General features: G+C 39.7%; 1 protein-coding gene across 1 annotated transcript in view; it reads left to right on the top strand.

The window, feature by feature from the left end:
• The window catches only part of cfap20dc (CFAP20 domain containing), a gene marked incomplete at its 5' end in the record, with an annotated part of 38,057 nt that extends 15,494 nt beyond the window's left edge, over positions 1–22,563 (top strand). The window contains 10 exons of the mRNA XM_079186313.1: positions 2,491–2,847; positions 3,742–3,981; positions 9,107–9,168; positions 17,011–17,105; positions 17,977–18,089; positions 19,460–19,527; positions 19,654–19,693; positions 20,488–20,594; positions 20,692–20,803; positions 20,931–22,563. Of these exons, the coding sequence (XP_079042439.1) occupies positions 2,491–2,847; positions 3,742–3,981; positions 9,107–9,168; positions 17,011–17,105; positions 17,977–18,089; positions 19,460–19,527; positions 19,654–19,693; positions 20,488–20,594; positions 20,692–20,803; positions 20,931–20,945 (1,209 nt within the window). The 3' untranslated portion in view covers positions 20,946–22,563. The remainder of the gene's footprint in view (positions 1–2,490; positions 2,848–3,741; positions 3,982–9,106; positions 9,169–17,010; positions 17,106–17,976; positions 18,090–19,459; positions 19,528–19,653; positions 19,694–20,487; positions 20,595–20,691; positions 20,804–20,930) is intronic.
• Positions 22,564–22,593: the final 30 nt, after the last annotated feature.

Here is a 22,593-nt window from a genome sequence, read left to right as displayed (position 1 = left end):
TTGACTTACATAAAAACAGTTGGTGTACTTAGAATAAGCTTGCACATGACAAACCTAGATACAATAGGTACAGTATAAAGTGCAAGACATGCAACATGGGTTGTGAAACAGTTTTTTTTAGCATATCACATAAGCTTTGCATTCCTAGTGTCACAGTTTGGCAAAAAGACAACAGGGAATGGACCCAAATCCAGACAGACAAGGGGAGCAGAAACATGCTAAACAGTGATTTTCATAAAGAAATGTCCAAAACAAAAGTTACAAAGCAGGTGAGTCCAAAAATGTGTAGCTGAGAATCCAACAGGCAAAACAACACTAAACAGGACCAGGTAAATCGGACATGTGCACAAGGGATATTAACAGTAACATAGCAGACAAACCAACAACCAGCAAACAAAAGACAGGACTATAAATACACAAGATACTAATATGACAACAAGACACAGGTGGGGGGACGCGAGTGCAGGCTGAAAGCTGATTGGTGGAAGAAACACTAGGGAACAGAGCAAGGCTGCAGAGACTAATGCAACACAGGCGATCTACAGAAAAATACAGGGAAAACCCCATAGACAGGAAGTTAAACTACTACAGGACACAAGGGAACCTCACGCTAACCTAGGGAAGTTCAAAATAAAACAGGAAACAAACTAAGTCAAAATCAAGATCATGAGAGCTTGAAGCTTTAGTATGTTTAAGACACCATATTCTGACACCCTGACTATAGTAATTACTCAGACTGTGGTTAGCCATCGGACACAAGTTGGCCTGATTTTCATTTTCATTCATTTACGGCAGGTTGCTCATTTCTCAACTTGGAGCAATATCATCTTTCAAGGTGTTGCATCAGTTTCATGCAATTCTTTTAAGATAACGTTTGTTCTTAAACATAGAGAAATATTAAAGGCAAAACAAAGCAATGAATCTGCAGAACCATTTTGAAATGTATGAAATACAATAGACCAATTTATAATAATAATAATATCAGTTATTGTAATGCAATAAGAACTGAAAGAATGTACTAGTATAGCAACTGCTTTCATGACACTCAAATGCTAGCTAAACAGAGCAATGCTACATGCTCTCAAAACACAGGCTGGAACACACACTTATACACACAAACACACACACACACACACACAGACTGCAAACCCACATGCTCACAGCCACACCCATTAAAAGTCCTTTCAATAATATATGAAGTTCATTGTTTATTCACTTGCACTTATGTAAATGATAACGCTTTGAAAGAAAAGAGAAAACAAATAACATGTGGAGCAGGTGAGATAAAAACCTTAGAGTGCCTTAAACCCCAAAAACTAAGTCAGAGATGAAAGAAAACGCCTCAAAAGGAGACTGCAAAGTGAAGAAACAAAGAGAGATTGCAGGTCTTAGGGAAGCTTCAAACAGTCCAAATCATGAGAAACAATGTCTATAATATGAACTTAAAAAGTGTAGGTGTGCTCGCAATTTGCCTGTAGATTGACTGACTGTTGAGATGGTGCAGAATAATGGCATTAAAGGAACACTGTAATCTATGTTTTGAATGTGAAACATTCACTCCTTGTCTTCAGTGGTAGCTCTGAAAGGTTTTTAGCTTTCTACTTCGTGGACAATGGCAGCTATAGTTAGCTTTGATTCAATAGTTAAAATGGATTCCAACTGTGACCCAGTTTCACTGCAAAAGACTATATATCAAAATGTCCACAGAAACTTTGATCAAGCATTGTCATGCTCTGTCCACACATACTGCATGCTCAGTTTGGTCCAAAACAATCAAATGGTCTCCAGGATGGCTTATTGTCCAGCTTTCAAGTCCGTGTTGATGTATGCATCTCCTACACTTCCCTTATTGTGGGTTTCTAAGAATCGTTTGGTTAACCTGCGTTGTCGGTGACAGAAGTGGCTTTTGCCGCAGGACTTTTTTGAAAAGTTTCGATGGGGTGTTTTTTTGCTGTGAAACTGGGTCACAGTTGGAATCTATTGTTACTTTTGTGAATCCAGCTGCCGTCCTCAGTAAATGAGCAAGTTACAAACTTTTCAGAATCGCGTATCTTTCTGGGTTTGTAGGGGTGAGTGTTTGATACTCAAAACTCAGGTTTTCAGCGGAGTATTCCTTTCATGTTGACTAGAGCCATGTACTGTGTCTGTATTTGGAGTGTGTTATGTAACCTGATTGGTAGGCGACACATTGTGAACCATATCACTGAGTGGTAACTTTGGATCTGAAGGTGGGAGAGATTAGCAGACTTAAAGAGAGTGCCATTACCCTTTTTAAATGTGAGGTTAATTTAAAGCTAACCCACCAACCCCTGGTCAATCCCAATGACTGTTTGCCATCTCATTATCGTATTTCATTAAGCACACATCAATCTAAAGGGCAGAACGTTAAAGTTGTTCAGCTGACATTAGGAACAGTCTACAATGTATTCCTAGGCCATGACTAATCATCCCTTTTACAGTGTTTAAAATAATTTATAATGAATCAATTTCTCCCTGTGTTTCTTTCAGGATAAGAGCTACAACCCTGTTACTCCCAGATCTTCCAGTCCAACATTAGATGTGCAACTTGAAGTCCATCCCGAATCTCACAGCATTAATCAAACAACACCAAAAGAGCTCAGTCCAGCTGCCACCGGTATGAAGTCTCCATCCAGTGTGAGAGCTGAACCAGCTGGGCTCGCCCCCACACGCTGCCGCTCACCCAGTGCGACGCCCAGCAGACAGGAAGTCAAGTGTGGCCCACGTGAAGCAGAGGTGGTGAACCAGGTTGTGGATGAGAACAGCAGCGTATCGCTTTCAAGGAGATTCCTGAAAGAAGTCAAATTAAATGACTCCACACGGCACAAGGTACTGCTCATATCTACAACAGCCCTCATCCAGAGCGCTATGGCTCGATACATGTATTTTGTGCCAGAGAAACAGAGCCTCGGAAGACTTGTGAAAAAGTTTGTAATGCCGTGCTGAGAAGGATCAGACTATACAGTCTGTTACAAATTGAGGTTGGCTGCCGCTCCAGTTGAAAAGACCCAGGATCACAGGATAGTCAACTGGAGAGATCACAAGGCCTGAAGGGAGATCTGTCACTTGGCTGTTGCTTTCTGCATTTACACAACTCACTGCTGAGACATGTCCCAGCATTCTTCATCACGGCAAGCTCTTGACTGTTGATTTGTGCCAACTCCAGCAGGCGACATGCAGTGAGGGCTTTGACTGAAAGGTTGTCAGAGAAATATGACAAGGAGTTTGTTTCCCTCCCTGGAGTCCTGGTTTATTGACTGCCATTGATTCAATACCAGGGCAACACCAGCCATCCTTGCACAAATCAGGTTAACATAGCCCTCTCTTAAAACAGCAGAGCCACTGTTTAAGACATTTCCTGAGAGGGTCAAAACTAAGACTGCCCAGCACTGCCTTGAGCTCTGTCTACGACTTCTGTCTGCTGTTTTGAGATTTACTCGACTTTAACGAGAATCATAATCACAATATGTCCGTTTTTTTAAATGGAAATATGCTGTTCTAATATGAATAAACACGGGATGGGACAGGAGTAATTCTTCTGGTATGGGGACGAGACAGGAATTCATTTTTCTTGCTCTGTGTTGGGATTGGGACAGGACAGGAGTGAAAATCCACTCCTGTTTCACCCTCTAGTGTGTATGTGTGACTGTGACTAAGTGCATTGTCATTGGAATTGCTTCCAAAAAAGTAATTTCTTTTTTTCCACAGGTAATCGTTTTAAAGGCAGAAGACACCAACACACTGAAGCCTGTTGACTCCAGCGATTACAACTTACACGTGCTTAGCAGTCTACGAATGCACGGGGATGATGACGACGAGCTTCGAATGCTGGCAAGTCTAAAAAGGGAGCAGGAAGAATATGAATGTAGAGCCTCAGGCCTCAGTGCATCCCAGATCCACCACTGCAATGTCAGCGTCAGCATGAGCAGTGACGACGCCTCTACCTGGACCCACATCTCCACGGTCTGTACTATCATCTTCTGCTACTCTTGATCCTTCATTGTTGATTCTTCACTAACGAGCAACACTCATGTGCAGCTCATCTACTATTTACAATCATTAGTGCTTTGTCCTTCTCTCTCTCTCCTGTCTGGAATAATTTTTTTGACCTGGGTTGATCCTCACCCTTGTTAATTTCCATTTCAAGCACTCGTGCCACCGTGAAGTGCTAATGCCCCTCTTTCTCCAGCGTGTTTTCTGCATTACAAAAGATTATGGAGATAGAAGCACATTAAGTGGCCTCTCACAGCTTTAAAAAGCACACTGGCATAATATCCACGGTTCCCGCCTGTGACAAAAAATTATTTAGGTCATTTGACATGATCCCCAGACGTCTTTTTACAATTCAAAGATGGCATAGTTTGCGCTTTTCTATTGAAGGTCATTTAGATGTATGGTCCATTAGCATAAGCACATTGCACTCGTGAAGAGAGAACACTGCCCTGCCTGGCCCTAAAGGATATACTGTGGGATCCCCAGTGATACAATCATTACAGAAGCTGGCGTTATAGGCCTGTTACCATTTCTGTACTTGCAGGTACGCATTAACATTCTGAGATTCAAGCAGAACACATTGAATAGTGGTATCGCCGCAGGGATTATCATTCCACTGTTTTTTTTCTTTAGAGGACACAGTGATGTGGTGATTAATATGAACATATATCTTTAGACCGTACAGTAGGAACAGTTTTCCACGGGGACAGGATGAAATTTACATTTGACTTAATCAAACCCCGAAGTGATGTTTTCCGAATAAGCTGCAGTGCTTTACAATTTTTTAATACATATGGCAACAGCACCACCATCAGCATATAAAAAAAATGCTTTTCCAATACAGAGAGAGAAGAAGAGACATAAAGAAAGACATAAAAGTCTGTGAAAGAAAAACACAGGAGATGGTTTTGGGACCTAGGAAGAGAATAGTGACTGTCTGGAGCTGTGACTCGAGTGGTCTGTTGCTGCCATCTATACTGCTGCTGTCTCTGCTGCCAAAACTACTGGACCATTAACTTCACCCCCAGGCGATTATATATAAGACAAAGAGAGAGATTTGATACATATTCGCTAGCACATAACTGAGGTAAGAACTGTCAAGACTGTTTTTTTCCTTCGACCATGATGTTGGATTACAGCCATGACAGATTTAGAAGAAAGAAAACACTCAAAAAGTAAAACTCCAACCAAAATCTTTTCGTATAGAATTCTCAAGCCCTCTTGGCTTGAAAAGTGGCAGTTTCATCCTTCATTGTGAGTTTGTGTGAGTCAAAATAAACTCCAGTGGGGATGTTGAATAGGTGTTTGGTTTTGACATGGAGGTGAACTATCAAATACATCTTGTGATAGGATGAAAGGATTTTTAAAATATTAAACTCTATCACTTTTGTTAATAACAAGGGGCCTTTAACAAGTCACTACCGACGAGGGCAGAGTGAAGGACTGATTTCATTCTCAAATCTGCACTTAAAATAATGAAGTAAATGAAAGATAATAATGAGAGTTAGCACTCCATTGGAAGATTATGAGACCGTTTTTCTGTCGTCTAAAATTCTGTTAAAGAAAAAAGTCAGTTTTTGTGCCAGAAGCTCTCAAAGCTTTCCCCTCGTTTTATACATTCAGAACAACATAGTCAGTGTTGTGAAGAAGAGTTAAGGAATTGTATAGTGAAACAACTCTGTTCATAAATCAACACATGTCCTTTACGTTGCCTGTCACATCTAAATGAGTTATGTCCTCCAACACTTGAGTCTTCATTGGAACCCGCCGTGTAGCCTCGGGTGTGCCTCGATGTGCTTAGCTGTGGCTGAGCTATCTAAATCTCAAGCTGGCACACCCAGCACAACCAAAAGTATGAGTAGCAGAGCTTTCCATAAGCGCCGGCCAAACAGCCGACCACGCATTTAAGTCCAGCCGGATACTTTATTATACTAATTTCGGATTATTATGAAATAGCTTTAATTAACAAGTTGTGATTTGCTATGCATGTACATTTTACGATCACTAGCCTCCACTTCCAAACAAGGCATGACGAGAGTCACCAAACACTGGGTCAGGACCCACAGCTGGGTCATAGGAGATTTTATTAGGTTCGCCAAATAAATTTGCTAATTTCTTCCATTGTGTCTTATTTAACAATTATGTCTGCAGTACACCTTTGAGCCACACGAAGAAGCCTGAATGTTTGTATTATTCTGATAATTGTATCCTTTTATAACATTGAATTTATGTGTGTTCAACATGTGTATTTGTTTTCAATAACACAAAGCAAAGTTGTGATTTATCAAACATATATCTCTTCAAATGGCTGGTTTACCTTTTCTAGATAATATAAAGTGATGAGGAAATGACAGTAGAAATGGTCAGGTTCATTTACTCACAAATTTGCTCTTCTCACAATTTATACATAAGGCCTATTGTCGTTTTTAAAAAGTGGGTTCCCAGAAAAAAAGTTTGGGAATCACTGCTCTGTATGGATGTGTGTGTGTGTGTGTGTGTGTGTGTGTGTGTGTGTGTGTGTGTGTGTGTGTGTGTGTGTGTGTGTGTGTGTGTGTGTGTGTGTGTGTACATGTGTGCACAGAGTCGTCTTCAGGGTTTGACAGAATTGCATTGATTGTACAGACGGGGGACATCCACAGGGAAGGTTTCAATAAATAATTAAAAAAATAATAAATAAGGCCTAATGATTCTTAATCACAAAACTTCTGATCAATCAGGAATAGGCATGGTTTAAAATACAAACATTGTGTGGGTTACAATGCACAAGAAGTCTAATTCTCTTTTACAATAATTCACTACATGTTTACAATCAGGTAGGCAGACTCATTAAAATATTCAGTTTTTAAGTCAGTGTATATGATGGAATAGGGGTATTACAATTTGCCAGAGGCCAGTACATTTTACACATTATAGCCCACCTAAATTAATATTTATAGCTAAGTGGTTTATTTAAACACTGGAATTGAGCCATGTTTCTGTGGAGATAAAACATCTGGTGTAGCTTCTTTAAATAACACATGTACAAAGTCCAATTTGGGAAGAAAGCTTCTTATGTTTAGCTAGGCTAAGTCCAATATATTCTAATATATTAGAATGGAACTGGTCCACCAGCAATAAGCTGGAAACTGCCTTGATAAATAAGGCAGTAAAATGGATGTTAAAAAGATCTGATCTGGCACTAGCACTGTTTGGTTGAACGTCAATGCCAAACAGCTCTGAGCAGCTCAGAAATGCTGTGCGGCGTAGTTTTACAAACAAACGTTTTGACCCAAAGGTTTCTGCTGAGATGATGTCTCCAAAACAGAGGGCAGGCAAAGAGCCAGAAGTGATTCACAGTTTACAGCAAGGCTGATCAGAGACGAGCAGAGCTCTTTTACGTTTTCTGATTGTTGTAGCATCATTCGACCCAGCAGGATAACAGATGATGCATCGGAGTGAATATGTTAGAAGGGGAGCAATAGTGCAGCTTGAGCACCAGGAGAGCAAAGTATTTGAGCAGACTAGTGAAACAATAGAGGTGCCAGCTACAAGAGCCAACTAGAACTTGGGCTGTGTTGAGGACCAGCAGAGACCTTTTCACCAAGACCTATCCTTTGGTTTTTTCGGAAGGTTGGACAGCAGGTAGTGTTTTAGACAAGTCGTCACGTTGACTCTGCAGCTACAGGCAGCCAGTGTTGTTGTGTTCGCTCACTGACCACATTGTGCTGCTGAATAAAGAGGTGATCAAAATAAGTTCTGCACTTCTGTTTCACAGCAGATGTACGTCCAATTCTTTTGGACTCAAGCCTTCCCTTTGATTCTGTAGTTCATGCAAGTTTAAATGACATTTTGAGGCACTGGAGTTTCATATTACAGATAGAGTACAGAAATGGTTTAGCTCCTACCTGCCCAAAATAATTTTCTCCATCACGAGACAGCTAACTAATCATCCTCAGTACATATTACTTGCAGAATTCTACAGGGTGCAATGTAAGGTCTCGTCTTATTTTTAGAAGAGGATTGCATAAAGAAGGGACTGGAGCGCAAAGACAGCTCAACATTTACTTAAGCAATGCAAGGACTACGGCTTCGGCATGGCTGCTTCTTCATCAACGCCATGTAACGTAATAGCCTTTAAACAGGCACTAGATTTAAATAGCCTCCTGAGGCTATAATATGGTCTTTAGCTTTGGCAAGATGGAGAGGGTAATGCACTTGTGTTTCATACAGCTGAAAATTACTATATATTGAATGTGAAACCATTCTTATCTTCTGCCTCAGTTAAAGGTCTCTTATACGCACACCTTTCAAAGAATGTAGCTTTTATTTTTGTATTTCTTTTATAAGGCCCCAATCCAAAATACGACCTAGCTCCAATCCTTCGTCGCCCTTTAATATTTACAGTACATATACATTTCTGAACACTTCATAAGATCTCTCATGGTCTTGGTTTGTTCACACTATATTGTTCGTCCATGTTTTCTGCGTCTTGTTGCACTCTCCGTTTTTCTTGTGTTTTTCTCTTGTTGTTTGCTAGGAGGTCAGTGCTATTTCATACTTGCCAGTTAATATGGCACACAACATAGAGGAGGGCTTTTTTTGATCGTGACCTGAACTGGCTGCATACGGATTTCCATAAACTGTAGAAACTTCAGGATTCATTTGTGGTTGAACTAACGACATTGGGAAAATATTCCTTGTCTTGCTTGTGCTCTGTCGGGCAACTGAGTTGATTTACTTAACAGCGATCTCTCTACAAAACTTGTTGATCCCTACAGTTTATATGTATAAATAAATGTCAAAACATGCACAGTTTCTGTTGAGAGACAGCGATCATTTATCAAGCAACCAAGCTTAAATAGTAGTCTGGTGCTGGTAAACGTGAGCCTTCATTACTGGTCTACATTGAGTGAAATAGGTGGTTCTGAAGTGCTCTAAGTGTATATTTTATTCTTTGTTGTTGCCCCAATAGATTACTCAGTGGTCTTTAAAACTTAATGGAGATAACTGAATATTGCTAATAATTTTAGCAACATTAACATTCTGCTTATACTTGCGTTTTGAGTATTTGGTGACATGTTTAACACAACCTTTAACTTTTTCTTTATATTGCTAGCCAGCTAATCAGGGTCACCACTATCAGAAGGAAATGAACCCCCTCCTGCAATCAAACCCCAGGTAAGAAAGCATGTGTCACACACATTTATAGCATAAATACTTTATTTTATAATAAAATGTACACTACACTACTACTAACAAGGTTGACAGTATGAGAATAGAAACAAAACTCTTGTTTGGTGATACCACACATTCATAGATGTTACTTGTATGTTGTGCATGACGGTCAGGCTATGGAGAGAGTCGTTCTCTTTAAAAAGAACAACATGCTGTCTCCTCAAACTTCTTGGTCAGTAGAAGTGATAATACTTGAGAAAAGTGCAAGCCACAGTGATGTTTTTCATGTAATGTCTGACAGAAAATGGCCTTATGTAGCCTTCTTTTTGTATTTAGCAGCATGTACATGAAACTCACCCTGAAATTCGTAATCAGATGGTACCTGCAGTGACTGCCGAATTAAGGCTAAATGTCAACTGTCAGATAGATATGCAAATTGGGGCTTTTCTCGCTCACAGATGAGTCTGAATAAATTGAGTGTATGCCAGGTACTGTAGTTTTCTTCTCCCTTAACGGCTATTGTCATCTTCACAAGTGCAGAATATTGGGTGTGAAGGTTGGAAGCAATTAAGACATTATTGTTATTACTATTATCATTCATACCCGTTATACTTTTAGAAAAACGTGCATTCAAGAGATTGGAAGGAAAATTGACACAATTTCAAACTTTGTCACGCATTTTCACTGTCTGATATCCAACGGAATTGTCAACTTGTTTCACTCCATTTCCATCTTCAGTCGAACATTGCCTCCACTCCACTTATACCAACGTATCCGCCTGAATCTAATGGGATTTTAAGTTAACACTGATGCATAGCAATGCCAACGTTTTGCTAGAGTTTTAAAGGTGTAGTTCGGGTCTTTTGAAGAGGGGTTCTATGATGTACTTATCCATACTATATTACCTTCAGTACATGGCGGTTGGAACTCCCCCATTTTGGAGAAGCAGGGAGGGGTACCAGCACAGGAGCAAAGCAATGTACTGCTTTGGAACGTATTTTAGCTTCCTTAAAGAAAGGCTCACCTAAAAGAATCAATACCAGTTCAAGTGTACGGTATGTTTCGGGGGAAATTAGGGGAAATTAACTAAAAGTGAAACTTATCGAAGCTCTCTTCAAAGCCAGTAGCCTTCATTAACAAACACAGTATAGACACGTTTTACTTTCAGTTCAGTTCCCCGTCGTAAAATATTCTAAATGTAGGGTACACTTATATAGATTTTTGTTTTTAAGCCAAAGCGACGTCTTAAAACATGCATTCTTTCTACTGGCCAGCAGGGGGCGACTCCTCTGTTTGCAAAATGAAGTCTGATTGTATTCTATGAGAGTCTATGAGACAATGACCATACTTCTCACTTGATTTATTACCTCAGTAAACATGAGTTTATGGTCTCAATCGCTAGTTTCAAGTATTTTTCAATACACCACGTTCATTTAGTAAATGATGGTCCCATTTAGAGTAAAATAAAGCATAAAGCGGAGTATGCATTAGGATGGGCTTACTGTGATTGACAGAGCTGTATACGTCGTCTCTACGTTACTCCTCTGCATCCCACACCAATGGGTGACATCATGACGACATCCACTTCTATCCAATCTATGGTTAAATGAGTCTTGCTGCTGCACCCGTTCAAAGCAGTACATTACTCTGCTTCCGTGCTGAGTACTCCTGTCTGCAGCGCGTTGTGACTTTCATCTACTGTAGATACAAAACATGACGTCGACATTGCACAGATTGACAACATCTTGACAAAGGCACTAGTCCCGTCCTCGGCGCTCAATGGCTCGATTGCTTTTTAACCAAGAAATTGCTGTTTCATGCCATGATGCCGGATGAAGCAGTCAACTGGGTTGAGTGAGCTGCTGATTCAAATGTCTGGAGCCAGGCAAGCATGTTTTGAAAAGCAACAACCTCACGTTTCCGTGCGTATTGTCCCAGAAAATTGACTTGAAGGATAAATAAATGCTTTAGGTCGCAGTTACGCTCCTGAGACGCAGCTGAGATGAGAGCCGACATCACGGAGCCGGTGTAAACAGCTGCAAAGATTAACATGCGTGTCTGTAGCATCTAAACGAGGTTAGACATTTTCACACTTATACCACATCTTTCATACATTATGGCTGTTATTCAACTTTTAAAGCCACCGATTCAGTTTACCATCCGCTTTTCAACAAATCATAACATATTCAACATCTTTCATTCGTCAGAATTGCCCTCTAGTTACTGACTTATTGTTTTGCGTGTTATATTCATCACTGGCAACTTTTTATGAAACTTTTTATCTTCTAGATAATTCATGCAAGGGTTGGACTCACCATTAAGCACTGCCTTTCAGCAGTCATACAAGAAGAAATCCATCATTGATGAAGCAATGGCCAACTTCTGCAAGGCAGGAGCCTTGTAGTTCATAATGCAAAGCAACCACGAGACATGTTCCACCGTGTTTTACCAGCCTACAGGTCAAAGCCAGAGTACAGTTACAGTGCTAGCCTCAAAAAGAAAACGTATTGATTAATGGGCTTATATTACTGGAGGACGCAGCATAATTTACAACTGATGTTTTTTGGGAGAGTGCATCCAATATCAACCACAGGTACAGAATACATTGTGTGGCTCAGAAAGTTGAAGAAGTGAAATGAGAGAAAGTGGGTACGTCAAAAAGGCAAATTACAACACTTCATCTGAAAATATGCTCTGTCGTGTGTTGAACATTACAGATGGCTGTAATGTAGCAGTGAAAGATTATCTGGTAGTGGAATTTCTTTTCTTTAAATTAAGGTAAATGGGCTTTTTAATTTTCAAGACAAGATTAAATATAGTTCTGAAAAGTGAACCTTAATTGACATTTCAGTCAGTCAGTTTTTTGTTATATTCCTGCAAGGAAAAATAGCTTAGAGTTTAGGCTCCAATAGTCAAATATCTCTTGGAGGCAGGTTTAATATGTTGAGGACAAGATAGAAGACATTTTTCATTACTATCATTGATAATACAATATCACACATTACCATCTGGACAGTATCTTCACGCTTACAAGCACTGTATATCCATCTCAAGACCCAACCATGTAAGCATTTGGATGGATCCAGAGCCCTCGTTTGCCCTCGAAGGGTTCTGGAGACCCTGCATCACCCCACTGAGCCCTGTCTCTGCACATCTCCATCTGTATGTTGGTGTACACAAGCATGCGGCATGTTACAAGAGAAGACAAAGGGATTGCATCATAGGTCCGCTACTCAAGTTATGCAACCACCTCCTTCTCTAACACGTTTGATTTATTGATGAAAAGCGAGGTAGCCTGTTGTGAACATGTGTAGACTCCCATATATTTAGATATTTTCATATTTCAATTCTAACATGTTTTGAGGCTCTTTAAATAGTCAGTGAGGTTATGCTGTTTGATTGAATGTCCACTGAAATGAATACTACTATTGACGGCTCAAACATGCTCCCCGACTTGTCTCATACAGAACTGCAGCATCCGCAGCTGTACTTCTGAAATTAGACTCTGAAGCAAGCCTTGGTTTGCAGATCAGAAGACCAGCTGCACAGGATTTGTCATTGTTTTCGCTCCTTTTCTTTTAGGCATTGCATTCTGAGACTCCCTTACAGTGAATTCTATCATGTTGTTATTTGAGCCTCATTCCAAGGCTTCCTCGCTTTTGAGATCTACAGTTTCCTTGACAGCCTAAATGCTCCTATTGCTGCGCTTAATGTTGCCAGGGCTCTTCTAGCATTTTTAACATGTTTCTTTGCATGTGATGCACTTTGGCTGGTATACCATATGGAAAACCAAAAATCAGGCTGTCACAGATACCTTGAATAGCAAATTAATTCAATTGAATTTATTTTGTATAGTCCAAAATCACAAATAACAAATTTGCCGCAAAGGGTTTACAGTCTGTGCACATACGGCATCCTCTGTACCAGGACCTTCACATCGGAACAGGAAATACTCACCCAAAGAAAACACTTTTAACGAGGGCAACAAAAGAGGAAGAAACCTTAGAGCTGTAGAGAGAGCAACGGCGGAGGGATCTGTCATCTAATGACATCTATTGCATTTCTATCCATCCTGGGAGAGGATGGATAGAGTGCAATGTCATGTGTACAGAATGAACAACATAACAGAGTTACAACACATTCAATGCGTACGACATGAATTATTCATATAATGAGAGTAGTACGCAGAATAATGGTGGAAATAAATGAATATAATAGAATAAATATATCTGATAATAAGGAATTGCAGTAGTTGCAAGTTACTAGAAGTAACAAATGCATGAACACATCTGCATCGCTTTGAGACCGAATGTGTCTGATTTTTTAAATGTTACGTGATAAAAAGGCAGTCCTTGAAATTAGTTTTATGTGGGAGTTAAAGGACATATCCTGATCAAAGGTAACAATGAGATTATTTACAGTGGTGTTGGATGCCAGGGCGATACAATCTAGAATATATCATTAGATAATTGATTTTTTATTAGGTGTTCTTGGCCTAGTATAATAACTTCAGTTTTGTCTGCGTTCAACATCAGGAAGTTGCACTTCATCCAGGTTTGTATGTCCTTAAGGGATGGGTATTCAATTAAAATTCAACGAGGTCCATTTAGAGAGAATTTCCTCATGCAAAGCTCCGGAACGTCACAGTAATAGTGTAGTCTAACTTGCGCTATGATTTAGTCCCATATATATTGAAGTAGCCTAGTAGTTGTATTAACATCTGTATGTAGTCAACAACTGACTCAATTGAATAATATCTCAATAAGTACATAATACATAATCTAATAATAAATCAATGTTCTTCTCTCTCGTTTCAATTAAAATAAGGGATGAATTTAAGAACAAATTAAATAACAAAGCTTTTGAAAAATGTTTATCCTAAAATAAAGTACTATTTCACTTAATTTCCCTGCAGCATTAAATTCAGTTAATTCAGGGTGAAGTGACCAAGAAAAGCACAATATTATATTTTTCTCATCCTCTAAAAAGAGATTTTTTTGTGCAGGGACTCTGTAGTTATTAAAACCTTGTTTCAGCTCTATTCCTCTCTGTTAACATCATTGTTGGGCAGTGAATTCATGTTTTAGGATTCTGATCATAGTGGGTTTATTTTCTGTGCCTTCATTTCGGATGTGAGTGGGTACGTTTGCTCAAAATATTTGTGCTTTGTCTCTTTGCATTGCCGCTTGAACTAATAATAGTAATCATAATAATACTTTTTTTTGTATATGGCCTTAAAAGGTACTCAAAGGCACTTTACATGGTAAAAGCAATTGCAATATGAACAAAAGAGATGACATAACAGTAAGGAACATCAAAAACACTTACATAACCTTCATAGGTTAAAAGCAGATTTAAATAGATGAGTTTTGAGTGGAGTTTTGAAAGTGGCGAGTGACGGAGAGTGTCTGAGGTGCTGGGGGAGAGCGTTCCAGAGGGAGGGGGCAGCAATAGAGAAGGCTCTGTCCCCCCAGGTCCGATGCTTGGACAGAGTAAGGGGGGTCAGGAAGTTGGCCTCGGTGGATATGAGGTGGGAGCGTGTTGGTGCAGGAGGTCCGAAAGGTATGAAGGGGCGAGGTTGTGAAGAGCTTTGTATGTGATGAGGAGAATCTTGAACTGGATTCTTTGCTGTACGGGGAGCCAGTGGAGGTTTTGAAGGACTGGGGTGATGTGATCTCTGGTGCGGGAGTGGGAGAGCAGACGGGCAGCTGAGTTCTGGATGTATTGTAGTTTGTTGATGATTTTGGTGGATGTGCCGTATAGGATGCTGTTGCAGTAGGCCAGTCGAGAGGTGATGAAGGCGTGGATGAGTGTTTCAGCGGATGAGGAGGAGAGGGAGGGGCGGAGACGGGCGATGTTTTTGAGATGAAAGAAGGCCGTTTTTGTGATTGACGTGGCGTTCAAAGGAGAGGGTTTAATCATAAAATGATTAAACACCTGATGGAACAGTGGTGCCATCGATGCAGAGGGAGTTGTGGTGTTATGGTGGAATTTGTTAGAGAGGAAGGGAAGCTTAAAGATGGGTCTATAGTTGGCCAACACCTCTGGATCAAGAGATGGTTGGAGGGTTAACTACAGCTACTTTGAAGGACTGTGGTTCATGGCCTGTTAGTAAAGACAGATTGATCATATTTAGTAAAGAGGTGCTAACTAAAGTTAAAGCTTCTTTAAGCAGCCTTGATTTTTACAATAAAGACAATTGTGAAATGCAGTACAATTGCCAGGATGACAGACACACAGAGTTGCCGTGACAATGTTTCACAGGGAGATATTTAGAAAGCTTGATTTCAATGGACTTCTTTACCGTGCAAAATCAGTGTTCTCATTCAATTAAATCAAACTAATTCATTTATTATATCACTGGTTCTTCCATATATGATTAATAATAACTTAAGAATTGAATCACTCTCTCCAAGTTCCTTTTAACATTTGCAGTTCAATTTTCAGCTCTGTAGAAGCCTTTGTCGTTGAAAATTGCTTTCATTAACCCTTGTACTCTGTTCCTGCCTATCACACAGTCAAAAGGGTGTTGAAGTAGAGTAAATGCCTTTGTTAAAAAGAAAAATCAGAGCCTCTGAAAAGATAATGTACTTGGTCATTTTAAAGGCATTTATTTAAAATTATAGAAATCTCTTATTCTGGCTTAACTGCATGGAGAGATGAGATATAAATCGACTGGCATGGCTGTTCCTTGCATTTCTTTATGATTTTCACCAGGAATAATGTAACCCATGGTAACAATGGTGCTTAAACATGTCAGGGCTATTTCAGATGTCATTCATTTGAAAGCCTTGAATTTTACCTTTTACTTTTTCATACAGTTCTTACAATGTTGTTTCTTTGACATACTATAAAACAGGTCTCTGAAGTAGCACTGTCATCTTTGTTTTTTTTTTACTTCACTGGTGCATTTAGTTGCAGATACCATATCGCTAAAGGTCCATATACCCACATTATTATAGTATTTACTGAAATAATGACAAGGGAGGTTCATTGGTACCCAGCCAACATCCTATTAAATCTTTTAACACTAAAGTTAATCAGAGAAGATAATAAAAATGTAAATCTTTTGAATGAAGCCTGCTGAAAGACATGTCACAATTTTAGTCAAGTCAACATACTATAATGCGGTTAGTGAATGTACTTTATTTTCAGAGGGAGTGTCATTATCAATCATTGATAATGAATGTTTGAATTGTCTGCTGTCAGCTAAATGTTGTACAGAAGAAGATTATAGTACCTCATTAAATATGTTGCGATGTGCACTTATGAGACGGTGTCTCCAGAGGCGAAAGATGTTAATGTATAATTGCATAACTGACTATTATGAATTCAGCTTAACAAGTGAATCTTGCAGTGCTTCCAAGTAATAATTCATCTTGTGGCATATTTTGGTCTCCCTCTGATCTGTTGCTCCGTACTAAAAGAGTAGTGTTGCACTTAACTGGAAAATGATTGATGTACAGTTGTAGCCTGCGTAGCTCTCTGCTCTCTGTCGGGGAAGATAAACTCATTTAGAGAGAAAGGAAGTCCTGCTCCCTCAGATACAGGCAAGGTTAAGACACATACTCTGGGCCGGAATGTGGACACTTGGAAATCACAGCTTGAGTCAGAATCTAATAAATGATCTCTCAGGTAAAACTGTGAGGCAGTGAGGCTAAGTGCGTGCAGGAGAAGTGGCTCAAGGACAATGGAGAATTAGATGGGCTTGTGAGAGCACACGATGATGAGACGTCATTGTTAAAATGTCACATGGAGGCAATTTGAGGGGCGACGGTACAGTAGGATGGTGTGTGTAATGGCATGTGTTGTCATGACTGCGTGCTTTTATGGTCTTTTCCCTAGGGAGTGGATGGACGTGCTTAGCCCTCCCATTATGCCTCCAAGTCATCGGAGAAGGTCAGGCAACTCTTGGAACCATTTAGAAGATCTAATCGGAGGTACAGTAACCTCAATTTTAGTCCTTTTGCCCCCAGACACCCTATTATGTAATTTACACACAGGCAAACAGCAAACAATACAATGCCTGAACATTAACCACACTAATTGCGCAAATGCAAAGAACTAATGGAAACATTCACCGGTGTCATGGCTTCCACCCAAAGACTGCACTCAACATGGTGGGAAAGCATGTGAAACTGTATCTAATTAAGGGTAAAGAGCCATACGAGTGGAGCTCTCTGTCCTCCATATAACTCCATAGGTCAAAAGAGACAGGCTCATTACAGGTCTGTACCCCCAAGACACATCGACAAGGTTAATTGACGAAACCTTTTCAGTTTACAACATCACTTTTAAACCTCCCACACAATGTGTCTTATAATTAGTTTTCATTATCGTCGCCGAAGTTTCTGATAAGATAAAAGCTTCCTCTTGGAGCATTCCATAACCTTTTTAGCGTTTAACTGCCTGTCAATTTAACGGCTAAATTCTCTCACTTCAAAGTAGTGGGGATTACAGAGAATCTCTTTACAGCTTGATAATGTGGTACAGGGACTGGGTGTCTTATGGTCTTGATTGATGAGAGAAAGAATGGCAGTGACAGAAAACGTTCAAATCCACCTGAGTCTGAAGGTCACCTCACCATCCACGCTTGTCATTTCATTTCATTCCAGCACCAGCTGATAGAGGAGGCCCTTACTCATATCTGGCATAGCTATGCTACTATACATAGAAAACACGATATACATTTTACATGTTTTATCTGTTTAAATTGTATTAATGCAATGTTAATCCAATTCACCGTTATCTATGATTGTTTTGAACAATTACTATCAAGTGTGGCAGAGTGATCGTCTTGCTTTGTTGTAGGACGGGACGAGTCTGTGGATGAAGAGGAGAAGGAGGATGAGTATTTGAATCTGCTCTATGATCCCTGCCTGAACTGCTATTTCGATCCCAAGACGGGGAAGTACTATGAACTAGCTTGACTCAAAGCTTGAGAGAATCTAAATTAATAAATCAGAAGTTATTGACAGTGGACGAATGGTATCTTCCCTTTGTGAGGCCTATATGAATACACCATTCATAGAAATTCATAGTCATGTTGGTGTGTCAGGGAGAGGGACTCAATAAATCAGACACATTTTTTTTTGTGCAAAAAATGGAGTAGTTGCCCTTTCAGCAGCACATCTGATGGTAGAAAGAGTCTTTTCGGAAGTCTTGGCTAGCAGATTAATATGTAAGCCTTTTGAATGAACTTCCTGTTTCTTTTGACAAAGAGGATTTCTGACATTTAAGTTTTTCTTGAATTAGTTTAACAGTATAGGTCATTTTGTTCTTTATTTATCAGAATTTGTTTAAAAATAAGTAAATGAAAATATGTGGATTCCTGGATAATATTGTTTGAAATAAACATGCATTGAAGTGACCATGTTGCTGGTTTCTTGTGTGAATTTTCCTGAAAGTGTCGTGGTAAGGCTAGTTGGACAGAGCTGTACTTGCCCTGTTTTAATGTCCTAACAAGCAAAAATTATGAAAGAAGACGATTGATTTTGAATGTATTCATGAATCAAATGTTGAAGTCCCCACAGTTAAAATGATCCCTTGTTGTAACATGTGAACCTGCACTAGATGTTTTTTATGTAACCAACAGTAACACCAGACGGGGAGTTCTTTTCATCAGTCCTGCCAAAGCACTGATTACACCTGATGAGCGGTGGATACCAGATTGATTCATCATTCTCAGCCAGAGATGAATTGTTCCTCTCACAGTGGCAGGAGAATAATGAAATGAGAGGAAAACCCACATTCATTTATCAAATTGTGATTCCCTGTAGTTTTAATCAAACAATAATCCCAACTGGATTAATGGCTGACCATTCAGTAGGCCCAGCCAGCATCATGGGGCCCAGATAAGGGCACTCCTTCTGTCAAATACTGACATATGCAAAGTGTACACTATTGCACTATATGAAATCTGTTCATAATTTATAAATAAAAAACACTTTTCAAAAAGACATCAATTTAGACACAAAATTGAACATTTGAATTCCAACAAAAACTGTTTTCTAGAAGTTGTGCCGTGAGGATGACGCATGATGTATTTAAGCAGCGATCATATGTTTTCACAGTCTTTATTTTTTATTTTATGATGCATAGACTGTAGAAATGTACATTTTTTACAATGGATTTTTCCAAAAGTATGCTCACTTCTCTGAAAAATGAGACTTTCCTTCATTTTTAAATTTCAAAAATGTATTAGATGCAGCAGGAAATAACAAATACTGTTCTATGTGGCTCATCGGAGAGCCACGTGACACACAACTATCCGTCACATGACGTTTCCTTAAAGGGGGCGTGTAAACATGGCTCATCAACAGGTGACAGCAACCAGGAAGTAAACAACCGGCGTTTGACCCAGTGCGGTTACAGTCGAACAGACAGCATATGTTCTGAATAACTGAAATACTCCCCATCAATTTGGGTCTTGATTTTAATCAAACGGGGGATAATGTAATGAGCTTTGTTGTTCCATAATGAAAGTAGGTTAACCAGGCTCACAAGGATGTCAGCACAACAGCAACAGGTACTTATGAGAAGCAACGCGGAAGCAAATCCGCCCGTGGTTGTAATTGGTATGCGAACATAACACGTGAACATGTAAACGTACGTAAAGTCATTATTACGATCGTGGTGCCAAAGTTGTTGTCATTAGGTTTGCAGAGGCCCACAATATTTTAACTGCCTGTTACGTTAAAAGTGAAACTGTTTAAACTTGACATACAGTGGAAGTGGAAATAAGGATTCTTTGTTGTTGTTGTTATTATTATTTAGTTCTTTGAAGAATCAAACTTGTATCAGGGGATTATTAAAACGGATTCACTTAACAGCAGAAACAAATGCACTGTCCTTTATTGCACAATATTCACCATTTTACACGTCTATCCGGAAGTATTTTAGTTGCCAAATCCGTTACAAGTGAGTTGATATCTCATCTTTCTTATCTTGACTCCTGAATAATTATAACTTTTAGGTTGTGTGAATCCTAATTATCACTACAAAGACTAAAGTTCTGTCACTCCGAACATGTGATCTCATGCATGGCTCTGATATTAGACACATTGGCTTGTGATCATAGTTCTGAAGTGAGTGATCATCTATTGTCAAAATCACATCAGTCCTGCTTGGCCTGTGATTCACACCCCTGCTGTTGAGCTGTTGCGTTCATACATCAGCGTGATCCATAACACACACCCTGTTCAGCTGTCATATCTCCTGCCCGTATTTCCTTTTTTTATCTGAGCCACACATCATGAACTGAGCTGTCACGGTTATGGGCTCTTTAACTACTCCACTGTTGGATCTCATTTGTCTTTTTAGGCCGGGTTAAGGCTTCACCCCGGGATTATTGCATCGGTGATCTTCGTCTCCCTGGCGGCAATATTCGCTGCTCTGTTGATCATCCGAAAATACTGCTTCCCGGTCAAGTAAGCAGACTTTATTAATGAGCCTTAACGAGATTATTCAAAATTTGTATGGCTGTAACAACACATCACCCCCTTCTGTCAAATACCTTTATTTCAGTGAGGCAAGATACAGATACTCACAGCTGAGGCGGATGGAGGACCAGGGTTCAGCAGCGACAGAGGGAGAAGGCGACAGGGGGCCCTGCACAGTCGGAGAGGAGTCAGACGAGGTTAGTGCATCATCCCTGATTGCAGCTTGCCCTGTCCTTCGTGCCACTGAACAACCTGACATAGCTGAAACTTTCCTTATTACTTCAAATGTCATTTTGTAAATTCATTTTTTTCCCCCCCTGACAGGATCTTCTGGAATAAATCTCAGACCCGGGATGCAAATGGACGACTGAAAAAGAGTTTATTGTGGATGAATTGTGTGCTTTAGGGCTGCAGCTAATGATTATTTATAATTATATTGAAAACATCATACATTTGCTCCATACCACTGAGAAAATACTCATCACATTTTCTCTACAACCCATGATGACATCATCAAATGTGTTGCTTTGTTCAAACAACAGTCCAAAACCCAGCCCAGTGTTGCCCACTCTGAAAGTGTTAGCAGGACTAGCTCCAAAAGCTGTTAAATCTCTCGAAAAGGTCAGGAAGTCGGCAACACTGACCGTCCCTTCAGGCCTATCCTCCAAAGCCAATCCCCCAAAATTATCATTATGGATGTAAACAACCTCAATCAGCAGTAAAATTGTTGATTCAAAGGTGACGAATACAAGATGTGGAGCACTTCTACTACCTCTCAACTGCTCTCATCATAGCTTAAGCTGAGCCAGCGGCTTGCTGCTAACAGCGCTAACAGTACCAACTATATGGCAAAAGTGCGGACAGAGCTAACAGCGTTTACCTGAGAGGTAACCAGAGGGAGGGCGCTATGCTGCGGCGACCACCAACGGCTTCATCAGCTGTAACCGTTGTATGAGCACAGTGCGGAGCAGTGTAGTTGTTATGGAATGATGCAACAGCAACAACAACATACATTTTCGCTTAAATGTGGTAAATATACCTCAAATTACTAAAAAAACAACAACATGTAGCATTAATTCACTTGCAATGTAATACGTGCAAATAATTGGCAGTTATTGAAATCATTCAGTATCATTATCCAGCAGTTATGAAATAAATGGTTGCTACAAAGCATCGCATGGAGGTTTGACATCTCAGATGTTTCAAACTCCCTAATTGACCTGCAGCTATACATAGTCACACTAACTACCAGTTGACCAGTTGTTCGCTTTGAAATATATTTCCATTTTCATGCCAACGTTAACCCACTTAAAGTCCGTTTGCTGTAGCGTTCAGAGTCCAGCCGACTCTGTAATGGACTTTAGGCTGAGTGATATTTTTAGACAGCTCAATTTGCCTCAAAGAAGAAAAAAAACTGCAACTCCACCTGCTAGAAAGTCATGAATGAACATTATCAGGATAACGTCGCCGTCACAGGATGCTGGTGACAGCTCACACTGATTGATCATTAATAATCAGAAAATCATTTCACCATGGTTTCTCTTTTGATTTGTTCTTTGTTTGATCAACAAATTAAGCATTGCGTTCATGTATTATTTCAGATGTTGCTCTACAGTTACTGATGATGGTGTGAATGATGTCAGTGATGACTACTGCGTATATATTTATATTCTGGTGGACATTAGAGAAATATTTATGTTGGTTATTATATATATTCATCCTGTGTACTGGTTGATGTATTTGCCTTCTGCTTGGATTGTCCCTGTTCTGTCCAACTGACGTAATTCACTATTTCTGTCTCTTATCTGAAGAGCATCTCTACTTTTATTTTATTATTGCTTAAATGGACAAACGAAGTATTTACAAAATGAAGAAGAAAACATGGATATTTTTTATGTTATCCAGTCAAATGTTTCTCTGAATGCATAATGTTCCCTCTTATCAGTAAAATGTGGTACACACAGACCCTCTGCTGGTTTTCTTTAGT

The sequence above is a fragment of the Pholis gunnellus genome (assembly GCF_910591455.1).
Source record: "Pholis gunnellus genome assembly, chromosome: 3".
Lineage (NCBI taxonomy): Eukaryota > Metazoa > Chordata > Actinopteri > Perciformes > Pholidae > Pholis > Pholis gunnellus.
Note: the sequence above shows the minus strand (reverse complement) of the source record. Positions and strands in the feature narration are given on the sequence as shown.